General features: G+C 41.2%; 2 protein-coding genes and 1 long non-coding RNA gene across 4 annotated transcripts in view; 1 reads left to right on the forward strand and 2 right to left on the reverse strand.

Moving 5' to 3' along the window:
* cdh23 (cadherin-related 23) overlaps nucleotides 1-21,153 on the forward strand; it is a 168,380-nt gene that overhangs the window by 128,865 nt on the left and 18,362 nt on the right. For both annotated transcript variants that reach the window (XM_024298075.2, XM_024298076.2), the window contains exons 28-37: nucleotides 3,585-3,645; nucleotides 4,125-4,273; nucleotides 4,873-5,008; nucleotides 5,443-5,831; nucleotides 6,039-6,140; nucleotides 6,278-6,280; nucleotides 6,433-6,582; nucleotides 7,482-7,610; nucleotides 8,218-8,346; nucleotides 8,450-8,677. In XM_024298075.2, coding sequence (XP_024153843.1) covers nucleotides 3,585-3,645; nucleotides 4,125-4,273; nucleotides 4,873-5,008; nucleotides 5,443-5,831; nucleotides 6,039-6,140; nucleotides 6,278-6,280; nucleotides 6,433-6,582; nucleotides 7,482-7,610; nucleotides 8,218-8,346; nucleotides 8,450-8,677 — 1,476 coding nt within the window. The remainder of the gene's footprint in view (nucleotides 1-3,584; nucleotides 3,646-4,124; nucleotides 4,274-4,872; nucleotides 5,009-5,442; nucleotides 5,832-6,038; nucleotides 6,141-6,277; nucleotides 6,281-6,432; nucleotides 6,583-7,481; nucleotides 7,611-8,217; nucleotides 8,347-8,449; nucleotides 8,678-21,153) is intronic.
* Nucleotides 5,123-6,540, reverse strand: LOC112162288. The gene is made up of 2 exons (XR_002922041.2): nucleotides 6,402-6,540; nucleotides 5,123-5,296 (listed from the first exon to the last, which is right to left on the reverse strand). It is a non-coding gene; the product is annotated as an uncharacterized LOC112162288 (long non-coding RNA).
* Nucleotides 10,080-21,105, reverse strand: vsir (V-set immunoregulatory receptor). The gene is made up of 7 exons (XM_024298080.2): nucleotides 20,644-21,105; nucleotides 15,043-15,456; nucleotides 14,905-14,955; nucleotides 14,721-14,831; nucleotides 14,510-14,537; nucleotides 13,705-13,877; nucleotides 10,080-11,394 (listed from the first exon to the last, which is right to left on the reverse strand). The coding sequence occupies exons 1-7, from the start codon at nucleotides 20,705-20,707 to the stop codon at nucleotides 11,360-11,362; spliced, it is 876 nt and encodes a 291-aa protein (XP_024153848.1). The 5' UTR covers nucleotides 20,708-21,105; the 3' UTR covers nucleotides 10,080-11,359.

Consider the following 21,153-nt stretch of genomic DNA (forward strand, 5'->3'; position numbering starts at 1 on the left):
CTCCACACCTTCAGCTGCGGCTCAGTGGACAAGTTTCTTCCACGAGTTAAGCGCTCCCCTGGGGCACAGCTCGCCTCGTAGTCCTCCTCCTGTTCAGAGCGCCGCCGCACTGCCAGGCACGCCGCTATTCCTGCGAGCAGCAGCGACAGGCCCAGCACCACCATGATGGTGAATTCTGGATCGTGGCGATCAGAGGGCAGAGATGGAGAACGCGGGAGTTTAGATGTGATGGTTGTTGTCAGGCTGGTCTGAGTGATGTTTTCTGTCAGAAAGGTGAAATTAGATCCAAAGTCGCTGGTGTTCATGATGTTCAGCCCTAAACAGAGAAAACAACACATTTATAGTTTCAGCTCAGGATATTTTGAAGACAATGTTCCTGTTTCTGTCTGGTTTGGAAGCTTTAAAGAATGGATCTTAAGCTTTTATTTTGACACCCAAAGCTCTTATTCTGACATCCCAAGCCTCACTGAACTGAGGTTGATTTAGGTTCTTATTTCCATGCATTTGCTCTATTAGGATTGTACACCTAAGGGTTTATGATAAACACTCACTCACAAAAAAAGCTGCATACGGGAATTCACGCATGCATGCATGCACAGATGGGCTAAATGTTTGGCATTTGCAACAATTATAAAGCTATTAAATCAAAAACTACAAAACGTTCAATGCTTGACAGGCTTTCTTCAATGTGAAACAAATTGGGTTTATTAAAACGGCCCTTGTAAAATGCAAGGCACCCACCTCCTCCTCCCCACGCTCCAATTATCCACCTCCACCCCCCCTCTTTTATTCTGTACGCCGCCATCTTCAGCATGGTAACATTTGTAAATGTCATCATCCTTAATTCAGCGGAGACAAAGCATGGCTTATCGGTTTAAGGGAAGCACATTGGGACGTGAAATTATTTTTAAGACCAAATGCCAGGAAAGCAGTGAAAAGGCCAGAACAGGACGGCTCGTTAGAGAGTCAGTTCATTAGTCAGCGCTTCCATGTGCACGCACACACACACACACATTGTCATGCAAAATGCAAGCTTTCAGTCTCTCCCACCCCTACAGTATCCTGCTCATATTCAGGATTAGACATGCTGTTCTTCAACTTTGGTTTGGGCTACTTCCACTCTCCTTCCTCCTCATCTGTGTTACTCTTTTTAAACATGACACTTGCAACAGCTTTAACACCACGGCTTCTACTTCAGGATTTATAAATATCGAGTTTGATCTTTGATTTGTCCAGAAATGTCACCATTTTCACTGACTAAGTTAATCTAAATGTGATTTTTTTCTTTCATTTATTATTCTTTTTTTTCTTTTTTTTTTTTACAAAGAATGACTTGATGATGTGACACACATGTGGCATTTGTGCAGCCTGGTTCTCAGTGCTGTCATCTCTAGAGCTTCTGCTCAACCACAGAACAGCAGCAAACCTCCCATCGTCTTTAAGCACAAAACCTGTTTTCAGATATTCAGGAGTTTTCATCCAAAGCAGGTCTAACGAATACAAAAAAAAATGCTTTCAAATTCTGGCAAGCTTTAAACTGTGCTCAACTACTAACACTGCTCTAAACTGTTCAAATCTAACATTTTATGCAGGATTAATGTTTCCTTCAGCAGTTGTACTGCAGTTGTGTATACTGTGACATACTCACACCCACCCCGAAGACTCTAAAACAACACGCTGCTAAAGTTCCAGTATGGAGGTCAGACCTGCGCCGTGGATCCACTCACTTGTTTTTCCCCCTTAAACTTCTGTGTTCCCAGAAAGGAAGGATGAACCAGAGGGGAGGGAGAGGGGAAAAGAGGGGGGGATGTGGGGAAAAGGGCTGCCAAAGTTAAACCTCTGATCTTCTTGTATGCACAGGACTCAAAGGCTGCAGAATGTTTTCACCCTGAGGTTTAACGTCAATCCTCCTCATGCAAGCGCCACTCCATCACAACACATCTGGCGCTCTAACAGAGCCTTGCTCTTTACGCACCCCCGTTTATGGCCTGAGTGGTTTGTTCCACTGTGCAGCGTCCTATTCATCACTCACCAAGCTGACCCCCCAGCGTCTTTCTCCTCCCATCTCCCCCTCCCCTTTCTCCTCTCCACATCCCTTTATAAAGCTAATGAGTGAAGGTGGGCCTCTCTTTATGGAGGGAGGGAGCAAAATTAGGAGGACACAAACTTTGAGAGAGCATTTCTGGTGCATACCTGAGAAGTCAAGAGTCTGGTGAAGCTTCATTCTGCAGACTAGTACCATGCAACATCCAACCAGCCTCTATAGTCGTTTTGGACCCAAAAACCTTGAATGGAAAAGTCCAGCAGGCTGTGCTTTAGGAGGAGAGCAGGGGAACTGCTCTGTCAAAGGAACTTTCTGGTGCTTCTGGCTGCAGGCCCGTAAAGAGAGGAGTTTGCACAGCCAACTGTAAGAGGTTGTTGTGGCAACAAGACACTGAGTACCAGTGAATGTGAAGTAAACAAGACAACGGATGTGTTTGTGTTAAAACCCCAGAATCCTTCAGGATTCATACAAAATAAACATCTTTATTTGTTTCTGTTGATTGAGAAGATCACGTGACTCAATGGTTCGAAGTGGATAAAAGCAGAATTTTGGTCAAGTAGTACTGAATTGGATTAAGAAATGAAGCATTAGCAGGGCCGACCCTGGACATACGTGACTTAGGCGGCTGCCTAGGGCGCCATCTGCTGGAAGGGGTGCCAAATTGCGATGAAAAGGCCATTTATTAATGTTTTTTTTTTTAAACAGTTTGACAACCACTTGTTTTGTTAATTTTTTTAAGCAACAATTAAAAACACAAATAAAATAACTCAAATCAACCGTCACTGGACTTTTTGTGCTAGTTTCATTCATTTTTTGGGATCGCTGGAAAATCCTAAGACTCTGTGGATCTTCAGGAAATATGATATTATTGCGCTTCATAAATGTAATCATGTTAGTATTAATACATATGATAATTATGCAACACTGAATGTAAATTACTGTTTGGTTTTTGGGAAACCCAATCACAAAATTTCTTAAAAGCTGTTGCACTGAAATGAATTGGTTAATTTTGGCTGTGTATAAGTCACAGTCATCTATTTAGTACATTATCAATCCTCTTTGGATCTGTTTACAAAGTGTTCACGGTTGTCTTTTATGCCGTTTTTAGCCATAAACAACAACAAAAAAAAAAACTGTGTTGTTTTCTTGGATATAGTTTCTGCAGAGCGACAGTAGTTCATTAGAAATTTGCCTCTGAGTTGTGGGTGGGACTCTTGGCACAGAGTGAGCCTGACCTAATTTCCCATCATTCCTTTGACTCTGGTTTACAGCCCCTCACATCCCCATTGGTGCAACACACACACACACACACACTCTTTCTGAGCATCTGATGTTGTTTGACGATGCCATCGGATAAACAGTTTGTTTGGAGTAGAAGGGAGGGACTGGTTTCCCTGTGTTTTTCAGCAAGACTACAAATATGGTGCGTTGGTAAATTGTTGGCAAAAGTAAATCCCTGTCTTTGAGATTTCTCTGTGCATTATTGGCTAATTTGACATTTGTTTAAGTTTTAAATAAAAGCTTTTATTTTACTGGACAGGTACAAGCCACTGATGCAGACCAGGGAGAAAACGGCCGAGTTTTGTACAGAATCCTCTCTGGTAAGTGGAGTTGTCCTTCTATCCCATTTATGTTTGACAGAATTTTACCACAAAGATATGCATTTTGAGAAAGGAGAAGGACTTTAGTTGTTTGTGGTCGGTTTTATTTGAAGGGAGAAGTTAGACTCTTTGTATTTCTCAAAAGTGAATGTCTTGTGTAAGATTCTGGTCTCTATGATGATGATTTAGCACAAAAAATATACAAGAATGAGCATTTTTTGCAGTAAGTTTAATGTTAAGAAGCTACACATTGAACCTGTTTGAAATTCTCAGATAACAAGATTTGTGGTTTATATGCTCAGCTTTACCCTCATGTTTTCATGAATCACTCTGCACATTTTTATTGATATTTTTCTGACGGAGCTCTCAGCTGCACAGCTGGTGTCTTCTGTTCATGGCATTAAAATAAAGATGTGTTCCAGAACAGCAGCTTCATTCTCTCCTTGTCTCTGTTTGCTGCTGTGGACGCATGAATGCAGGAAACAGCAACAACCTGTTCAGCATAGACAGACAGAGCGGACTAGTGACCAGAGGACAGAAGGCTCTTGACAGAGAAACCAGCAGCTCCCATGTTCTGGAGGTGGAGGCCTACAACAGCGATGAGGGGAGCATGAGGAGCTCTGTGAGGGTGAGAAGAAACAGAACCAGTTGAATTTGACTCCAGCATAATGGCTGCCTAACCAAAACTACCTAAAGAAAACAAATAAACAAAGCCTGCAAACTAAGACTGCCAAGGTCCAACCCCAAAATAAAACCCAGCAGTATAAGACTACTGAGGACAAAGAGGGGAACAAATATTATTTTTGCTTCCATTTGTGCCAAAAAATAGACATAATTCATATTTGTTATTAAAAAAAGAAGGTAAAGTAAGACAATGCGGCTCCCTGTAGGTTTTGATCAGTCGAAAACGAGCCCAAATGGGTCTTTTTTTTTTATTTTTTACCAACAATATTTTTATTGCTTTTGTTATAACAAAGCAAATAAACATATACAAATAAACACAAACCCAGTTGTAAAATAAAATACATGTTGGCAAGTGTTTAAAAAAAACTTAGATTCTTGGTTGGACATCGGGTAATACGACTTGGTCAAAAATATATCGAGCATGTAAATACAAAACAATACATTTAGGACTGCTCAAATGGCTCTTTCACTGTTAAAGGTTGCCGACCCCTGACCTAAAGGCTAAATTTATCACTGTAAAGCCAAAAATGTGTTTTCCTGCAGGTGATCATCTACGTTGATGACGCCAATGACGAGTTTCCAGTTTTCACGCAGCAGCAGTACAACCGTCTGGGCCTGAGGGAGACTGCTGGCATCGGCACTTCTGTGATTGTGGTGCGCGCCACAGACCCCGACACTGGTGAGTGTGTGCTTACTCTCACGTTCTCCACTGCTCCTGCACATACCACACTCTGACACTAGTGGGTGCTGTTCCATTTACAAACGTGTTTTACATTTCTTCCTCTTTCTTACCTTGTTTTTTTTTTTTTTGTTTGCAAAAATGTCCTCAGTATCTGGTTTTTAAATTGCTGCTTTTCCACACTTCGAACTTCCTCCATTCACTTCCCGTGATGATTAAAGGGTTGTTTAGCAACCAAGTGACGCACGTCGTGCTTTGACGGGCCTTTTCCACAACATCAGAGCAGGCCTGAAACAGAAATAAACCACATGGTGAACCAAACAGTGCTGACAGGCGCGTTAAATAAAACGCAGTTGAGGAAGTTCCAGTCACTAAATCTGTTCAGCTTTGTTTTTTTATTCAATTATCTTTTCCACCTACACCCATGTGTTCAGGTGATGGAGGAGCCGTCGCCTACCGCCTCATATCTGGCTCTGACCGCAAGTTTGAGGTGGATGTGAGCACTGGTCTGGTTACGACTGTGGACTACTTAGACTATGAGACCAAGACCACCTACATGATGAACGTCTCAGCCACAGACCAGGCCCCCCCGTTCCATCAGAGCTTCTGCACGGTGTATGTCACTTTACTGAACGAGCTGGACGAGGCCGTCGCCTTTTTATCCGGCGGCTACGAGGCCTCGGTCCGGGAGAACATTGCCACGGGGACGGAGGTCATCCAGGTGCGGGCCCAATCTGCAGACAACCTCAACCAGCTGACCTACCGCTTTGACCCTGACACCTCACCTGCAGCTCTGGCGCTCTTCAAGATCGACAGCGTCACGGTAAGTGAGGGAACGTCACATGAATCCTTCTGTTCTTCAAAGACCCACTTTGTGTGTTAATGTAGGATCCATTAGCCCGGCTGGGATTTAACAACACCTCTTTATCTGAAATTTGAGGCTGCAGAACATCAAAGAGCTGATGTTCCATAAAATAAAAATGTTTCTGAGCTTTGCTTTCTGTTCTTTTTAAAAACGTGGCTGTTTCAGGGCCGCATCACAGTGACGGGTCTGCTGGACAGAGAAAAGGGCGACTTCTACACCCTGACGGTTGTCGCTGATGACGGAGGGCCGAAAAAGGACTCCAATGTGGTACGTCACTTGAACTCTTGTTTTTATCTTCCATTTTTGGTCATTTTTGTATGTGAGACTGTTTGTGTTGTTTATTCTATTGTAGAAACTAAATGACATTCCTCTTTTGCTCATTGCATTTTACACTGGATCTGTAGAAGGTAAGACTGGATCATTTCTGCAGCAACATGAAATGTTCTGATCTCTGTTTTAAAAAAATCTGTATTTTGTGTTTTTTTTGTTTGGTTTTCTATATTTGAGTCTTTGTTTATGGTTGGTCACCTGGGATGGATCCCAATAATGTTCTTGACAGGTGTCCATCACCATCCTGGATGAAAACGACAACAGTCCAGAGTTTGACATCACTTCAGATACCTCCGTGAGCATCCCAGAAGACACACCCCTGGGCAGAAAAGTGGCGGTCGTCCTGGGGAGGGACAGAGATGCTGGTTTAAACGGACTGGTGAGCATCGAAGACAAACACTCTGTGAGAACATGGGGACGAAAACAATTTTTGAAAACAAATGGAAATGAAACTAATAATTTGTTGTAAGCTGTTGTTGGTGACAGGAAAGAACAAAAACTTAGCAGTAAAGAAGTATTTTCCCTTGAAGACGCCATGATCTTATTGAACTCCCGGATCCACAGTAAAATCCAGACATTTGTTTTCAGGATGAAGGCGGATTCCAAAACGAGGACGATTTGCTATCTGGGATTTTCCATGACAGTGAATATTTCAGCTATGGCTCATCAGCATGTCTGGTGCCTTTGTGGTTACCACCTCATGCTTAGTCAAACTGATGAACATGATAAAAACTCTGCAGAAATACAGTCAGCCCCTTTACTGTAATAAGCTGATGGTAAACAAGCAGCTCTGCAGCTTTACTTCACAGTTTATAAACCTCTTCTTATATGTCAAATTACAGTTAAATTTGTCCTACTTTTTTTCTTAAATCTTAATAATTAATTAATTAATAATAATTAATTAATTAATTATTCATTATCTTTAATAATTTAAGGATTTAACTTGTGTTTTCATTTAAAAGATCAAATTATTTCATTAATATCTCTTAAACTTGCTTAAAATCACTCTTGTCAGTTAAAGATTTTTTGTTTTATACTCTTTTAAAGTTCCAAATTTGTGATTTTTTTTTTAATTAATTAAATTATGTTAAAAAAAACAATTAAAAATCTTCATTTATACTATATTTTATTGTTTAATCTTCTCTAACAATTATCCATTATTTCAACTTGATTAGCTGTATGCTAAATGACTATTTAAAGAATTTTCCTTTTGGCATTAAATGCCATTGTTGTATAAAATTATTTTTTTATCTCATGTTAGCTTTGACTCTCTCTCAGGTGAATTTCACTCTGGTGGCTGGCAACATGCAAGACGTCTTCAAGATCAAGACGGTGAACAACACCTACGGAGAGGTCATTCTCAACGCTCTTCTGGACAGAGAGTCTGTGGACCGATACTTACTGAGGGTCAGACTGGAAGTTTGGATTTCTTCCCTCTTTTTTTCTTGGCTTTGTGTCTATATAACATCCACACATGATGACATGAAACACAAATGATGGCAGGTTTTCCCCATCCTTTTGTTTTTATTTTAAGTGACTACAATCTGAGCATTTCTTTATTGTCTGTTTCAAAGTTCTAAAGGGAAAAATCTTAATTTTTACCATCTTTGTTTAATCTTTTCTAATGAGAATGAAATGCAACAACGTGTCTTCAAGATCATTTGTATTTTATTCTCCACTCACATTTTTTATCTCATTAAAGCAACAATTTGATTACAAATGTTGACTTCTACTACTTAAGTTAAATTATTCTGAAATTAATTTTTTCTAACTTGAATAAATGTTTCATTTTAAAGATGAAGTATGAAATATCAGAAACGACTTTTTTCTGACATTTGACCAAAAAATACATCATAAAGAGACATTTTCTGCTTCTGACAAACTGTTGTTTTATTCAGAATATCATCAAAATTGACACATTTATAACATATGAACTCATAATCTAGAGGTAATGTAAAGATAGTTGTGAAAACAGATAAAGTTTCCTCCTCTCAGTGTTCATGTGTTGTTGCAGGTTCGTGCCACAGATAATGGTTCACCTCCCAGGTTCACAGACCACTCACTCACCATCAACATCCTGGATGTCAATGATAATGCTCCTGTCGTGGAGAGCCCGAGGGGCTACAACGTCAGTGTCAGTGAGGTAGGATCTCGACCCTTTGATCCCTTCACACTTCACTCTGGCATTGGTGGTTGTCATTCAAATGTTTTGACTTTTTTTAAACTCCTCTTCATTCCTTTTGCAGAATGTTGGAGGAGGGACCTCGGTTCTCCGTGTGGTGGCCACCGACAGGGACATTGGCCCCAACGCCCTGCTTTCCTATTACATCACTGATGGGAACCAGGACCTGACCTTCCGCATGGACCGTATGACTGGAGAGATGGTGACGCGACCGGCTCCACCGGACCGGGAACGCCAGCAGCAGTATGTTCTCACGGTCACGGTGGAGGATGACGGCACGCCGCCTCTGTCGGTAAGACTCAAGTAACAGCAAATGAATACACGTGGATCTCAGTGTTTTTCTAGAGTCAGATCACTGAAGGTTTTGACTGAAGAGCAAGTTTTACCGTCTTTGATGGTTCCTGCAACATCAGCAAAGGGTTTGTTTCCAAAGACAAATAAGGGGCTCAAATAAGAAGAAAAGCTGTTTAGTAAATTCAGGTTTCACTTAACCAAGGCCACTGTCAGCACAGGCTGTTGTAAAACACACTTCCCCTGAAGGATTGAGGAATGGAGAAGCTTCTCTGATACATAATCAGACGGTTGACCCAATTTCCCATCAAAGTGTCCTCAAAGTGCTCCTGTGATGAGGTTTGACGTGAGCGCTTTGATAGTGGTGGTCCTGGTTTGGGGACCTGTGTGGGACTGTGCTCCTTATGGTAGAGAATTCCATTATTAGATGACTATTGGATAATGTTAAGTTTAAATTAATTAGATTCATAAACATTCAAGAAAACCTCTTGGTGAATTTAGCTCAGACCAGAACAAGATGCTTCTCTGATATTTCACTTTTTGTGGAGATTTGTTTCCAGTATTTAAGATGCTAACTTGTTTTTTCTTTCTATACTTTTATTTCCAAACTATTTTTGCAAATACATCATATTCTCTGTTGAGGCTACACAGTGGTGTACTGGTTAGCCCTCTTGTTCTCCAGCAAGAAGGTCCTTGTTGGAATCTTTGTGGAGTTTGCATGTCCTTCATCTTTTATTTTTCTCCAGCTTCCTCCCACAGTCCAAACATATGATTCATGGGTTCATTGATGATTCTAAATGATCTCTGAAGGTGTGAATGTGAGCGTGCGGCGCTGCAACTGACTGGCAACCTGATCAGGCCGAACCCCCACCGTCACTCAGCAGCTGGGATAGGCTGCAGCAACCCTGTGAACCCCAGAAGTGATTCGATGGATGGATAGATGGTCATTCATGTTATTATAGTGACATAAGCCACAAAAACAAAACAAAAACACTAATTTCATTCAGATAAATAAAAAGCTGCTTGACTGGTACTTTGTTTACATAGATGATTGTGAAAAACACAGGAAGCTCCTTGTTTTGTCAACAGGAAACCCGACATCATGGTTCCTAAATGTTACTTTATCTACAGAATCAAACATTTCTTTAGGTACTTTAATGAACCACGATTGCAGCTTTAAAAATAAAAGCTGTGTAGTCCTCAGTCTGTTCTTTGTCTTTGTCTCCTCTGTCTATCTCTGTCTCTTCTGATGAAACTAAATATTCAGCTTCAATGTCAGATTCCTGAGAGGCTCACTAGTGGAACAGCCTTGTTTAATCTGCGATGGCTCCCTAGATAGTAAGCTCAATCTGTCCTTGAATGGAAACAATTTTAGGAGAAACATTGATCTGAGAGGCAACACACAAGGCTGAAAAGCAGCTTTTTATTTCACAAGCCAAGAGAAAGACAGTTTAAAACATGGTTCAAACAAGGTCACGTCTGAGCTTGGACACCAGCGTCCTGCAGCTCACGAGTGCACGGATAAACATCCTGAACAAAGGATTTAGAAAAATATTCACAAAAAGACAAAAAACATAAAGACTCAAGCAGAACATAAAAAGTCTGAATGCTCGGCTTTGTTCATGCTACACGTTATTCTGGAGAGGATTTCTACTATTTTCCACTTCGATCTGATTCAATCCACAATCATCTGCAGTCAGTCCACACAGATACAGTCTGATATCACACATTTGTTTACTACATTCTGACCACTATCACTGCACACTGAGACATGTATTACACACCCAAAGGAGAAAAAGCTGTAATGCCACTGATTGAACTTTCACAAAGTTTTGTTCCACTGTAAATAATAAGAGCAATAAAAAAAATCACAAAACGTTAATAATAAAAGTAACTGTTGGCACTTAAGTACAGAAAACAGAGCAGGAATAGGTTTTCAGTAAAGGAGAAGAAAAAATAAAGAAGGTGTTAAAGCGAGAAAAGGAAGTAGAGTCAAGAAAAAACTAAAAAGTTTGATTCAAGGCAAACATATTCATTTTGTACAAATATTTCTGTAATAAATTTGCACTGGTGTGCTTCATTTAATGTAAATTATAGTGACATATCCAAGAGGAGTGGCTCCTGAGTTCACCTTCAAAAGGAGTTGTTTTCATTTTGTAAAGACTCAAAAGCAGACGAGAATGATGCCCATTTCTAACCTCGATTATGTTTTCTGTGCCGCGTTTTATCCTCAAAACAACACTTTTTAAAAATTATTTCCAGCAAATATTCTTTGGTAGCTCTTCTTCTGTGTGTTTCTGTCATACAGACAGGCCTACTCCTTCAGTTACTGTGAAGGAGTTTAGACTATCGTTCGTCCACATGGCAGGACGTCTCGATCCTCAGCAGCCATCAAAGGGTTCATCACAAGCAGGAGAAAGACCATTCCCAGCATTCTGAAGAAATGTCTGATTTTAAAAAAGCTCAGATCCTCTGTTGGCCTGCAGCTGTTGTTGCAGGTGGAGGTGAATGAAAAATGCTGTGGTGCTCCCTCCTGGAGTCCAGACAAAATACAGACGACAATCCCAGCAGAGGTGAGGCGGCTCGCAAAGGCGGCGTCGCTCTTAGGACAGAGAGAAGAGGAAGACAATCGCAGCCCTTTTTTTTATTATTTAAATCAGCTTTGAGAGCGATGAAAGAGGTTTCACTGCAGAAGGTCTGGGGATTCTGGAATGACGTCTGAAACAGAGAAGACGTGTCATGCACCTACACACATGAGAACTGCTACATTCCTGCTGACACGTGAAAAAGTCGAGCAAATTTGCTTCCTTTTTCAAAAACAACTGCTTTTAAAATGCAAAGAAGATTTTCCTTTGATTCATGTCATAAATTAAACTTGCTGGACATTTCCAGAACATTAAAGTTTGGTTCTATTTTCTGGAAAAGCAGAAGAAAAAGTGTGTAGGTCTGCGTTGCAACATGTTAGAGATAATAGGGGAAGCGCATCTTGTTAAATTCCGCAAAGCCAAAGTTCAGCACACCACAAAAATGTGAACAAGAAAACTGAAGTGTAGCTTCTGTCAATCGTAAAACTGTTTTTTTGCTAAACTTCTGAGCACAAATAGATAAAAACATATTAAGTAGGGAAAATCCCCCTAAAGAGATTTTTGGGATGTTTTTAAATTCATATTTGCAGATATTTTTGCTATTTTAAGTCAAAATGAAACACTTGCACATCCTAAAAAAAGTTTCAATTTAAATAGGAATGCACTGTGAAGCATGTGACGCCTGCACTATGTTGTAGTCTTTAAAATGACCCTTTTATCTGCAGGTTAGGGTAAAGAAACCCGACCCAGGAGGATTGTTTTACTTTATTCTGAGTTTGGTTCTGCAAATATGAGATTCTGCTGAGGTTGTTTGGTAAAGTATGTCTGGAATGTCAGTGATGGCTGCCTCATGAGCCTGAAGAAAAATACTCTAGCAACCAATATCTCTATATTAGTTCAAGCAGACCCACAGTTAGATGACTGGAAGTCTTCAATTTGGAGACATGAAAAAATGTCCCTCAGCTTTTAAGACTAAACGCTGGATGTTCTTTGATTGCATCAGTATTACTAAAACAGATTTTGAAATAGACACAACACTTGTGTAATACACAATTTTACGTTGACAAAATGTAAATGGAGTTAATCATTTATCTTTTGTATTTAACTTTAAATTTATGTATAAAGCAGGTTTTTAGTGTTTTATCTCTTTATTTAGACTGAAGCAGATAGCTGCTGCACGCTGCTGCACAGCAGTCATGTTCTTGTCTCTAAAATGTTTTTCACAGATTTGGAGAAAAGGCCACAAAAGCCTAAAAAACAAAAAATGTCATAAAACAATACAGACTTTAGAGAAATGTAGAGAAACTTTCCACTTAATCTCTTAATCTGTCACCACATCTCTGTGTTAGATGAGTACAAATCTGACAGATCATGAGAGTTCATGCTCTTTATAATTGTGTTTACAGATTTATTGGAAGTTTTGTAAAGTTTTGCTAAAGACGCTAAAGATATGTGTGAGAAAAAAGACTAGCGGTGAATCTCGCTTTTTTTAAGAGCTAAGCTGAGCCTGAGAGGTTTGCATTCAGAATGATTAGGAGCTCATCTGATGATCTGGTGCAGAGTGGGAGAATGAACATGGTTTTAAATTGTGGAACTGGTAACTGGCTGGAGGTGAATGGGAGGTGGGACTCCCCCCATGCTCAGGTAGAGGAACAGACACATGTGGATCCTGACAGCCCGTTGAGATTGGTCAGAAAATCATCAAAGAACTTTTTAGTGTTTGAGATAAGAGTCCAAAGCTATGGACGCACCGGGCACAATCAAGAACGCGCGTTTCTCCTTCATCTTTTCCTATTGTTTAATAACCTACACCTACAATTGGTAGAGGTTTGGTCCGAAATGTTGAAAAGGCTTTTTCTTTCACATCTCTATTTTGATATATGACTGACTTGGTGTCACGTATTTGCACAAACTGCAATTATTCATTTTTCCTCTATGATCAATTTTCAAACAATTGGTCCTTTTGTGATTTAAAGGAACAGCATCCCTCCCAAATCTGAGTCTCTGATTGTTCCAAATTCAGCCTGGTTTATCTTTCAATGCGGATTCAATCAACTTTATTTATTTTTTGTACATAAATGATAATAAAAACTATGAGTGAATGTGAGAGTTTTAAACAAAGTATGCCAAAACCTGTGTTTACATGACTTTTCATTGGAAGTTGCTTGAACTCGCAGAGTCCGGTGTGAACGTAGCTTAACCCTTGTGCTATCTTATGGGGTCCAGATGACCCAAACCTCAAATTGACATGTTATCTGTCCTATGACAAATGTGGATGGAGGTGGACAGGATTTCATGTCTGCCACAGACACCAGTGAAATCAAAAATCATTAAAAGTGCACTGTCGTGTGGGGCCCAGATGACCCCACTCCCAACATCAACATACCTATTTAGCACAAAGGTTAAGAGTTAATAACGTAGATGTTCCTGGAGCATACGTCACCTTCAGATGGGAAGAATACGTCCCCATGTGCAGGGGGGGACAGGGGGGTACCAGGGTCAGACAACAAATGGCATCCAGTCTCAGACGACTGTCTGGTCATGATCTGGGACACGGTGCGGCTCTTTGCCTGAGGCTCCCCCAGAAAGACCGGGTTCTCATGACCTTGACCCTCACTGAACACAAACGAGACAGAAGTGAGAAACAGTCAGACTGTCGAAATCAACTGGCTAACTGTGGTTTCTATGATGCAAAAAGGCTGAAGACATAGGAACATTCCAGGATTGAATCATAAGAAATCTCCCTCTGAGAGCCTGAAAATGGTCTTTCTTTAACATTAACCCCACAGAAACCAACTCGTCCTACAGCTTCATTTTCTGAGGTTTGGTCAGAAATCGTTCTTTAAAACTGACTTTTGTGTAAGAAGTATTTTGAATACAGTGTTAACTTGTTAAATGGATTCACTGTTAACACTGTTTAACTGTTTTTTTTCTTAATCAGCACTCTGTGCCTGATTGGTTGTAGACCTTGTCAATCAATCTCCTTCATGCCGTGTCTCCTGTACAGAATGCATCCTGTTTGCCAGATTTACATACATTTTTGATCTCAATCAGATATTTGTTTTTATTCTATAATCCGGAACTTATTGTTATGAAGGTTTGAATTTTGAGAGTTTAATTAAGAGAGAAAATTACCTTAATGGATTTCACCTATATGGGTTATTCTTAGGACAGATGAGAGACCACTTTAACTAAGTGAAGTATCTTTGCAAGCAGCTTTGTGTGGGAAACGACTGTGGGAAACTTACCTGTCCATCCTCACCAGCTCTTGACCACCTGGGAGAGAGGAAACAGGAAATGGGTCATTGTGAGCGTGAATGTGCTTCCTACAGTGTAAAATACAGTCAATCTGCTTCAGTGACAGGAAACGCTTCAGACCAAAGACTATGGGAACTGTTTTTTTTACCGACAGCATGGAGATGGAAGTGAATGTATGTGAATTGTCGCTATGATACGTACGTCTGCTTGACTGGGAGTTCTGCCTCTGTTTGTAGACCAGCACCAGAACCAGAGGCAGAGAGAGTAGAGCCAGTATGCAGGCGGCTAAAGCCAAGGCCACCGGAACAGAGCCTGCAAAGGAGCAGGGGGTCAAACAAACCAACGTCTGACATGCTGTCCAGCAGAAAGGAGTCAGAATTCATACCTTCAGGGGGGGAGAGATCCCAGACTGTGCAGTTTGGAGACCCTGCTCTCCCTACAGATACACATGAATGACATGATCAAATTAGTTGATGGACAAAGATTGTGTGGATTACTTCATAAACAAACAGGATGAGCTTACATGGTGTCACGTGAAGGATGAGGTGGCTGTGAGTGCTCTGCTCGACACTCAAATGCTTGTTTTCATTCTTTAAGTCCAGGAGCAGGCAGCAGTAGCGGCCCTGGTCTGCACTCGTCACATTATGGAGGGTGACCCACATGTGGTCACCTGTGTGTCCGAAATCCAGTCCTGCCCCCGTGGTGTGGTTTTTGTCAAAATGATGAGGGTTTGTGTGTCGTGGGCCAACATTATTTTGACAGTGTTTGTCACTGTGAGGTGTGAATAACCAGCTTCTTTTCAGAACATCCTTGGGGGACTTGACGTCTCCTTTCTGGACACACACCAGTTTAGCATTTGAACCCTGAGGACAGTAGTAGTGCAAGTGGGCGACGGAAACTCCCAGTGTTGAGTGGGTGTGATGCGTCTCGACTTTGGCTGAAAGAAGAAGACATATTTGGAAAAATTATGATTAGCATTCAAGAATTTTTAACATTTTAATTTGTGCTGACAAAGTGCAAGAAGCTAGAAACACCAAGAACAGTTCACTAGCTCATAGCAGGACATGGGGGGGGGGGGGTGAACAGAACAACCAGAATATGTCGGGTATTACAAGTTTGTATTACAAGATTACATTATCCAAAGGAAAATATGCAATTTCATAAAACACATAATAAACATGGGTAAAATAACCATATTTAAAGGGCCTGTATCATGAAAAATCATCTTATTTGAACATGTAAGTGCATTATAATGTTAATTACTCATGAAAAACAACCTCAAAGCGATATTTTGATCCATTTACTCACATCTTAGCATTCCTCTAAAAACCTGCGGTCTGAGCACCAGCCCCTCCCAATCCACATAAAAGAGCAGGTTCTCACATTGTGATGTCACAAAGTGGGGAACAGCCCCTTCCAGGAAGAGTCTGTGCTCCCAGGCTAAGACACACTCTCACTTTTTTCGTGGAGCTAGCAGCTATCAGTAAAACACTTTAATTTTATATTCGCATCCATCTTATCAAAAGTCTGGATACAAAAGTCAACTCGAGGTTTGACATCATGACATGGGCGGCACCCACAAGGAGTGAAAGGCGGAGCCTCTGAGATCCAGGCGTCTTACTTCTTGGTAGGAAAATGAGTTCGCAAAAATAACTCTTATTTTATAAGAATCCTTCATTTAGTGTGCCAAAAGTAATATATTATCCTAAGGGCCATGAATCAGTTAAAAAATTAACTAATTAATCACAAACCTTGAAAAAAAGTAATTGCAATATATGGTTTTTTTTTTATTTTACAGTACAGTTACAGTATTTGCCAGCTCCTTATTATCTGCAAATAATCACAATAGGAGATCACACACAAAACTGTACATTTAGAACATTTACTTTTTTATGTTTACTCTAAAAGGCTTAGAATAGTAGGCCCTTTAACCAAAAAGCTATTTTCTTTTCTGTACACATTTTTTAGTGGATGCTGGAGCTACTGACAGGTGAAGGTGAGGTTCATCCATCGCAGGCCAACACAAAGACAAGCAATCACAAACACATACTTAAAGAACAATAGAATTTAACCTATGGAGTATGTCTTTGGACTGTGAGAAGAGACCAGAGCACTTTGAGAAAACCCACAGATGAATCTGGAGAAGAGGCAAACTCCACACAGAAGGAACCCAGCTACTGAGATTTAAACCAGGACTTTCTGGTTGTGAAGTGAGAGTGACCAAAAACCTAAAAACCTCTGTTTTTGTTGTTTAGGCCTGAAAATCCACCTTAAGGTATGAAGTTGAGTTTCTATGCTAGTCAGTGAAACAAGCTTTTTAAAGCTTTGATTTATTTTTTACACGGCTGCAATAAATTTAAATGAGTGCCGTTATTAATCATTTACATCATAAAAATTAAGATAAAGCATCTGACGATATGGGAAATTCTAGCTTAATAAATCAACAATCCCTTAAAAGTCTATTTCTATCTAAATTACTACCTAACCAACGTTGAGCTAAAAGAAGTCACTGCCTGTTACTGCAAGTCAAAAGAGGAAAAGTGACCACATTGCAGTTATAATGGTAACAACCTATAATTAAACATCAATTCTTGCTTTTTCATGCCATAATTCTGCAAGCTCCATCGCAAATCTGCTTTGGGTCTGAGTCACTAATTTTCTTCTAGTTCTGTATATTCAAACTGCAGTTAAAAATACTGCAGAGTCTGCTGACTAAAGCAAATAAACCAACCTCCTGTGGAGGCTGAGGGGCCTGTTTTTATCTGCTACAAATTCCAAAACACGATATTAACAATGCATAAATGTGATTGCTGTTGTCGAAGACAACGTTACATCTCACTTACGGCAGTGAAACAGGAGTTTGGCTGTACGATGACACAGATTAGCTGCACAAGTATTCTACTCTCAGGAAACCAGCAAGACAGCTGTGAGACACTTGCTTCATGTTGCACAAACTCTCTCTGTCACTCACACATCCACCACATCCTGTTCTGACTTCTCCTCTGAGCACATGTAAAATACTTTGCTAATTATCTACTGACTAGACTTTAAACAAATGTATCATTGCAATGACATAACTAAAGCATTCCACTCTGCATTTCCTCCTGCAAACTCACAAATGCACACATCTCCAAAATGCATTCACACAATAACAATGTATCACCACTTCACCTGTGCAGCTTCTTATCTGCAGTGTTGTGCAGAATCTGGATCACTTCAATGCTGCAAAGACGACACTAAGATCTTGTGAATGAGTGAATTACCGGCATGTGTGGGAGTGGATGGCACCTACAGAAAAGTGTGCCAGCATACAGACTTGCAGAGCGTGCACATATTGAAATATGAGGTGGGGGGGGCTCAGTGCCTAGTTTGAGGAGTGGACTTCCTTCCTGAGTTGTCCCAGAACACAAACTCCTTCTCGTCTGGCTTTTATCTGCTTCACATGGGATTTAAAAGGGTTCTCCATGGCATGCACGAGCAGAAGTTTATCACAGCTTATCGCTAAACTCAAATCTCAGTCAGAAGCTTCTCTCAATAAAACGACAAGACAAACATAAATACGTATCTGTTAGTGAATGTCAACCATCTGAAACTGCTGTAAAACTGCAACATGACCTACAAAAGCAGAAGGATTTCCCACATAAATAAATAGTGAAGCAATCTACTTAAAAACTAATAAGTGATCATAAAAACGGAAGCTCCTTCTCTGTTGTTGTTGGGCTTGTGATCCATTTTTGGTCATTGTGTTTTTAGCACAGAGATCTGCAGCAGCTTTGTGTCGTATTTGAGCATCTCTGTTTCCACTAAGCACGAACTCTGTGAGTCAACTTAAACGAGGAAGCTCAGACAGCGTGTTATTCAGTGTGGATACGAGCGTCAGTCGCTGGACTCAAGGAAATCCAGTAGCTGGATGGCCTTTGCTCTTTGATTAGTCGTGGGTGTTTAAACGCCGCTGTGTGTGCATCCTGTGTGAAGAAAAGTGTCTGAAATGTGAAGTAGTGCTGAGTTCCTGTGTATGCCCGTGAACTCTACCCTGCCTCTGCACGTTAGGAAAAGCAATAGGAAGAGCGGAGGGTGATTAAGGTGATACTGTTCACCTCCGGCTGTTCCTGCTTTGGTATTTGGACAATGGAGAGGAAGGCGTTCGCCTCTCCTGTTTCAGACCCACCCTGCCCTTCTTTTTGAACAGTTTAGTCCGTCTTAACTTCTCATTTCTGCATAAGGGAGAACTCTCAGGTAGAAAGTTCAAACAGAATTCTGGTATTTTATGTCAGAGATTCCTCACTGACAAGACCAGACTTTTATAGCCAGGAATCTTTGAGGAAATGAATTTCTGTTTGAGTATAACTTGTCTAACGGTGAACAGACTTCTTTGGCGTAAACATGCCACAAGTGTGTTTGGCTTAATGGTTCTAAGTTTTCACCTGCGGTCACTGTTGTGCCCCTGAGGCCCCAAAGGCCTCACTGCCACCTGTTGATACCCCGATCAGGCCTTCAGTCTGTGCTTTAGGTTATTTTAGAACTTCAGTAAACCAACACTTTTCTTCCACAATGTCATAAACATCTTGTAAAGGAAACTAAGACAGAATCATTTCTTACACACGAAAAGTCAAAGATTTGTGTAGAAACTTCTAGCCAACAACAGGAAGTGTTTAAATTTGGTATTTGGATGCCTTGAAAGAAAAGGAAGTGGTGTTCTGACAAAAGCTCGACATGTTTACTAGTCCACGCCGTCTGGGTTAACTGCCCTCACTAAATGTTACAGAGAACTAACCAAGTCATGTTGGTTTTTGTGACAAAATTCTCAAAATGAGACATCATGTTTACAAACTTCACCTAAACATCATTTAGAAAGTCATGAAGCAGAAGAAAACTAGCAGAGAGTCACTCCCTCGGCTGCTGCTTATCTTCAGGGTGATTTAAAAGCCCTGCAATCAGATGAAGAGTCAAGGCTCCGAGTGTTGCTCTTCAAAAAACCACCAGTGTGGGGGACAAACTCTTCCCGGCAGTGTGAAGGCTGCGTGTGGTGAGCTCATTTATCTTTCTTGCCTTGATGCATTCAAAGCTGCTCCAAAGACCTTCAACGGGGCGAGCCCCAGAAAAACCACAGCAAAAAAGCTCCTCAGCTCTTCTCTGATTACTAATTCACACCAGTAGAAACCTTCAACATTTCAGAAGGTGACTAACACGTCTGCACCTGTCGGTGAAAGTGACCTGAGAAATCTGCATCCTCGTAAAGATTTACTCCTTCAGGAGATCAATGTGCAGCCCAGCCACAGGAAAGGAGGCCCGGTTCTGCCCGTGTATTTACCATGTTTTGACTGCAGCCATTGTCTTCAACAATGAACTAAAAGCTTATCTGAGAAGAAAAGAATCAGTGATTACAGCTGGGTTTCCCTCAGACTGAAAATCCACTGAAAAACAGCTGTTTTCATCACAGGCTGAAAAGGAGGAAACTTCTCAATAAAGAGGATGTAAGATCAGCAACAAGCAGCTGTTCTGATGCCAGACTGCAGCTTAAAGAAACACACTGTGCCTTAAAAGAGTCCGTGATTCAATGGAAACTTGAGTTCAGAGCATGTCTGCCTAAAGTTTGGGTTAAAGGAACAGTTGGAGGAAGCTTATCTAAACAACTTTAGCCTGATAAAGTCCTGGAAGGGGGGGGTGGGGGGTCCACGGATCTAAAACCACGCAGCAATTTAATATACTGAGGACAAAATTTAGAGGCCAGGAACAGCCAAGGTTTGGGTTTCTTCTCTGAAGGACGGAGCTGTGCGTGACTTCAATGCGTTTTTACGCACTAACAACAACAGACTGGAGGAGCTTTAAATGAGACGGCCTCGCGCCAGATGTTTTCCTTCAGACAACAACAAGGAGAAATGGAGCCTGCGCGCAACCCAACCCAGCAGCTCCCAGACGCGCAGCAGCTGTTTGCTAAAGCAGCCTTTGATCATCAGCTTACAGCGGAAAACCAGCAGCTCCAACACGGTCCTCCAATCCCAAACCCATCTAAACTTTAGCTGCTTTCGGTTTTACGACAAAAACTTGTTTTCACTTTTTTGTAAAATCGTCAGTAAAGTTGAGCAGATTGATCCTGACAGCAGGACATCATGAAGGTACAAACCTGCAGCTGAGCCCAAAAGGAAACTGAAAATCCAAAAGTTCCGAACGGTGCGTCCCAGCTCCATGGCCGACAGAAGGCGACGCCAGCGGGGGGGCTGAGCGGGGGTGTCGGGGCTTTGGTCGAGCGTGTCTCTGAGCTGAACTCCTCACCTTCTCACAGCCAGTTCTGAGGCGGATGACAGCCTCCGACTCCGAGCTTTCGAGGCACGTTTCTGCAGCGGAACACGCGCGCCTCAGGGAGGGAGAGGGAGAGCCCCTCCCTGCTGTCAATCTCCCCACCCCCGCCACGACACTTGAGTAAATAAAAGTTCTGATTCTGCTTTCCCACAAGCCCTAAGATATAAATCTATGAAAAACTTTCAGTGAAAAAGTCTGTAAAGTCAGTAAAAGCATTTTTATGGAACTCATTCGAACCTTTCAGACACGAAACTAAGAATCCACATAAAAACACAAACAATCAGTCAGAGTGTGGTTTAATTTGGCCCCTGGGGTGCTCGGGCCCTTAAGCTCC

Source organism: Oryzias melastigma, linkage group LG15 (assembly GCF_002922805.2).
Source record: "Oryzias melastigma strain HK-1 linkage group LG15, ASM292280v2, whole genome shotgun sequence".
Classification (NCBI taxonomy): domain Eukaryota; kingdom Metazoa; phylum Chordata; class Actinopteri; order Beloniformes; family Adrianichthyidae; genus Oryzias; species Oryzias melastigma.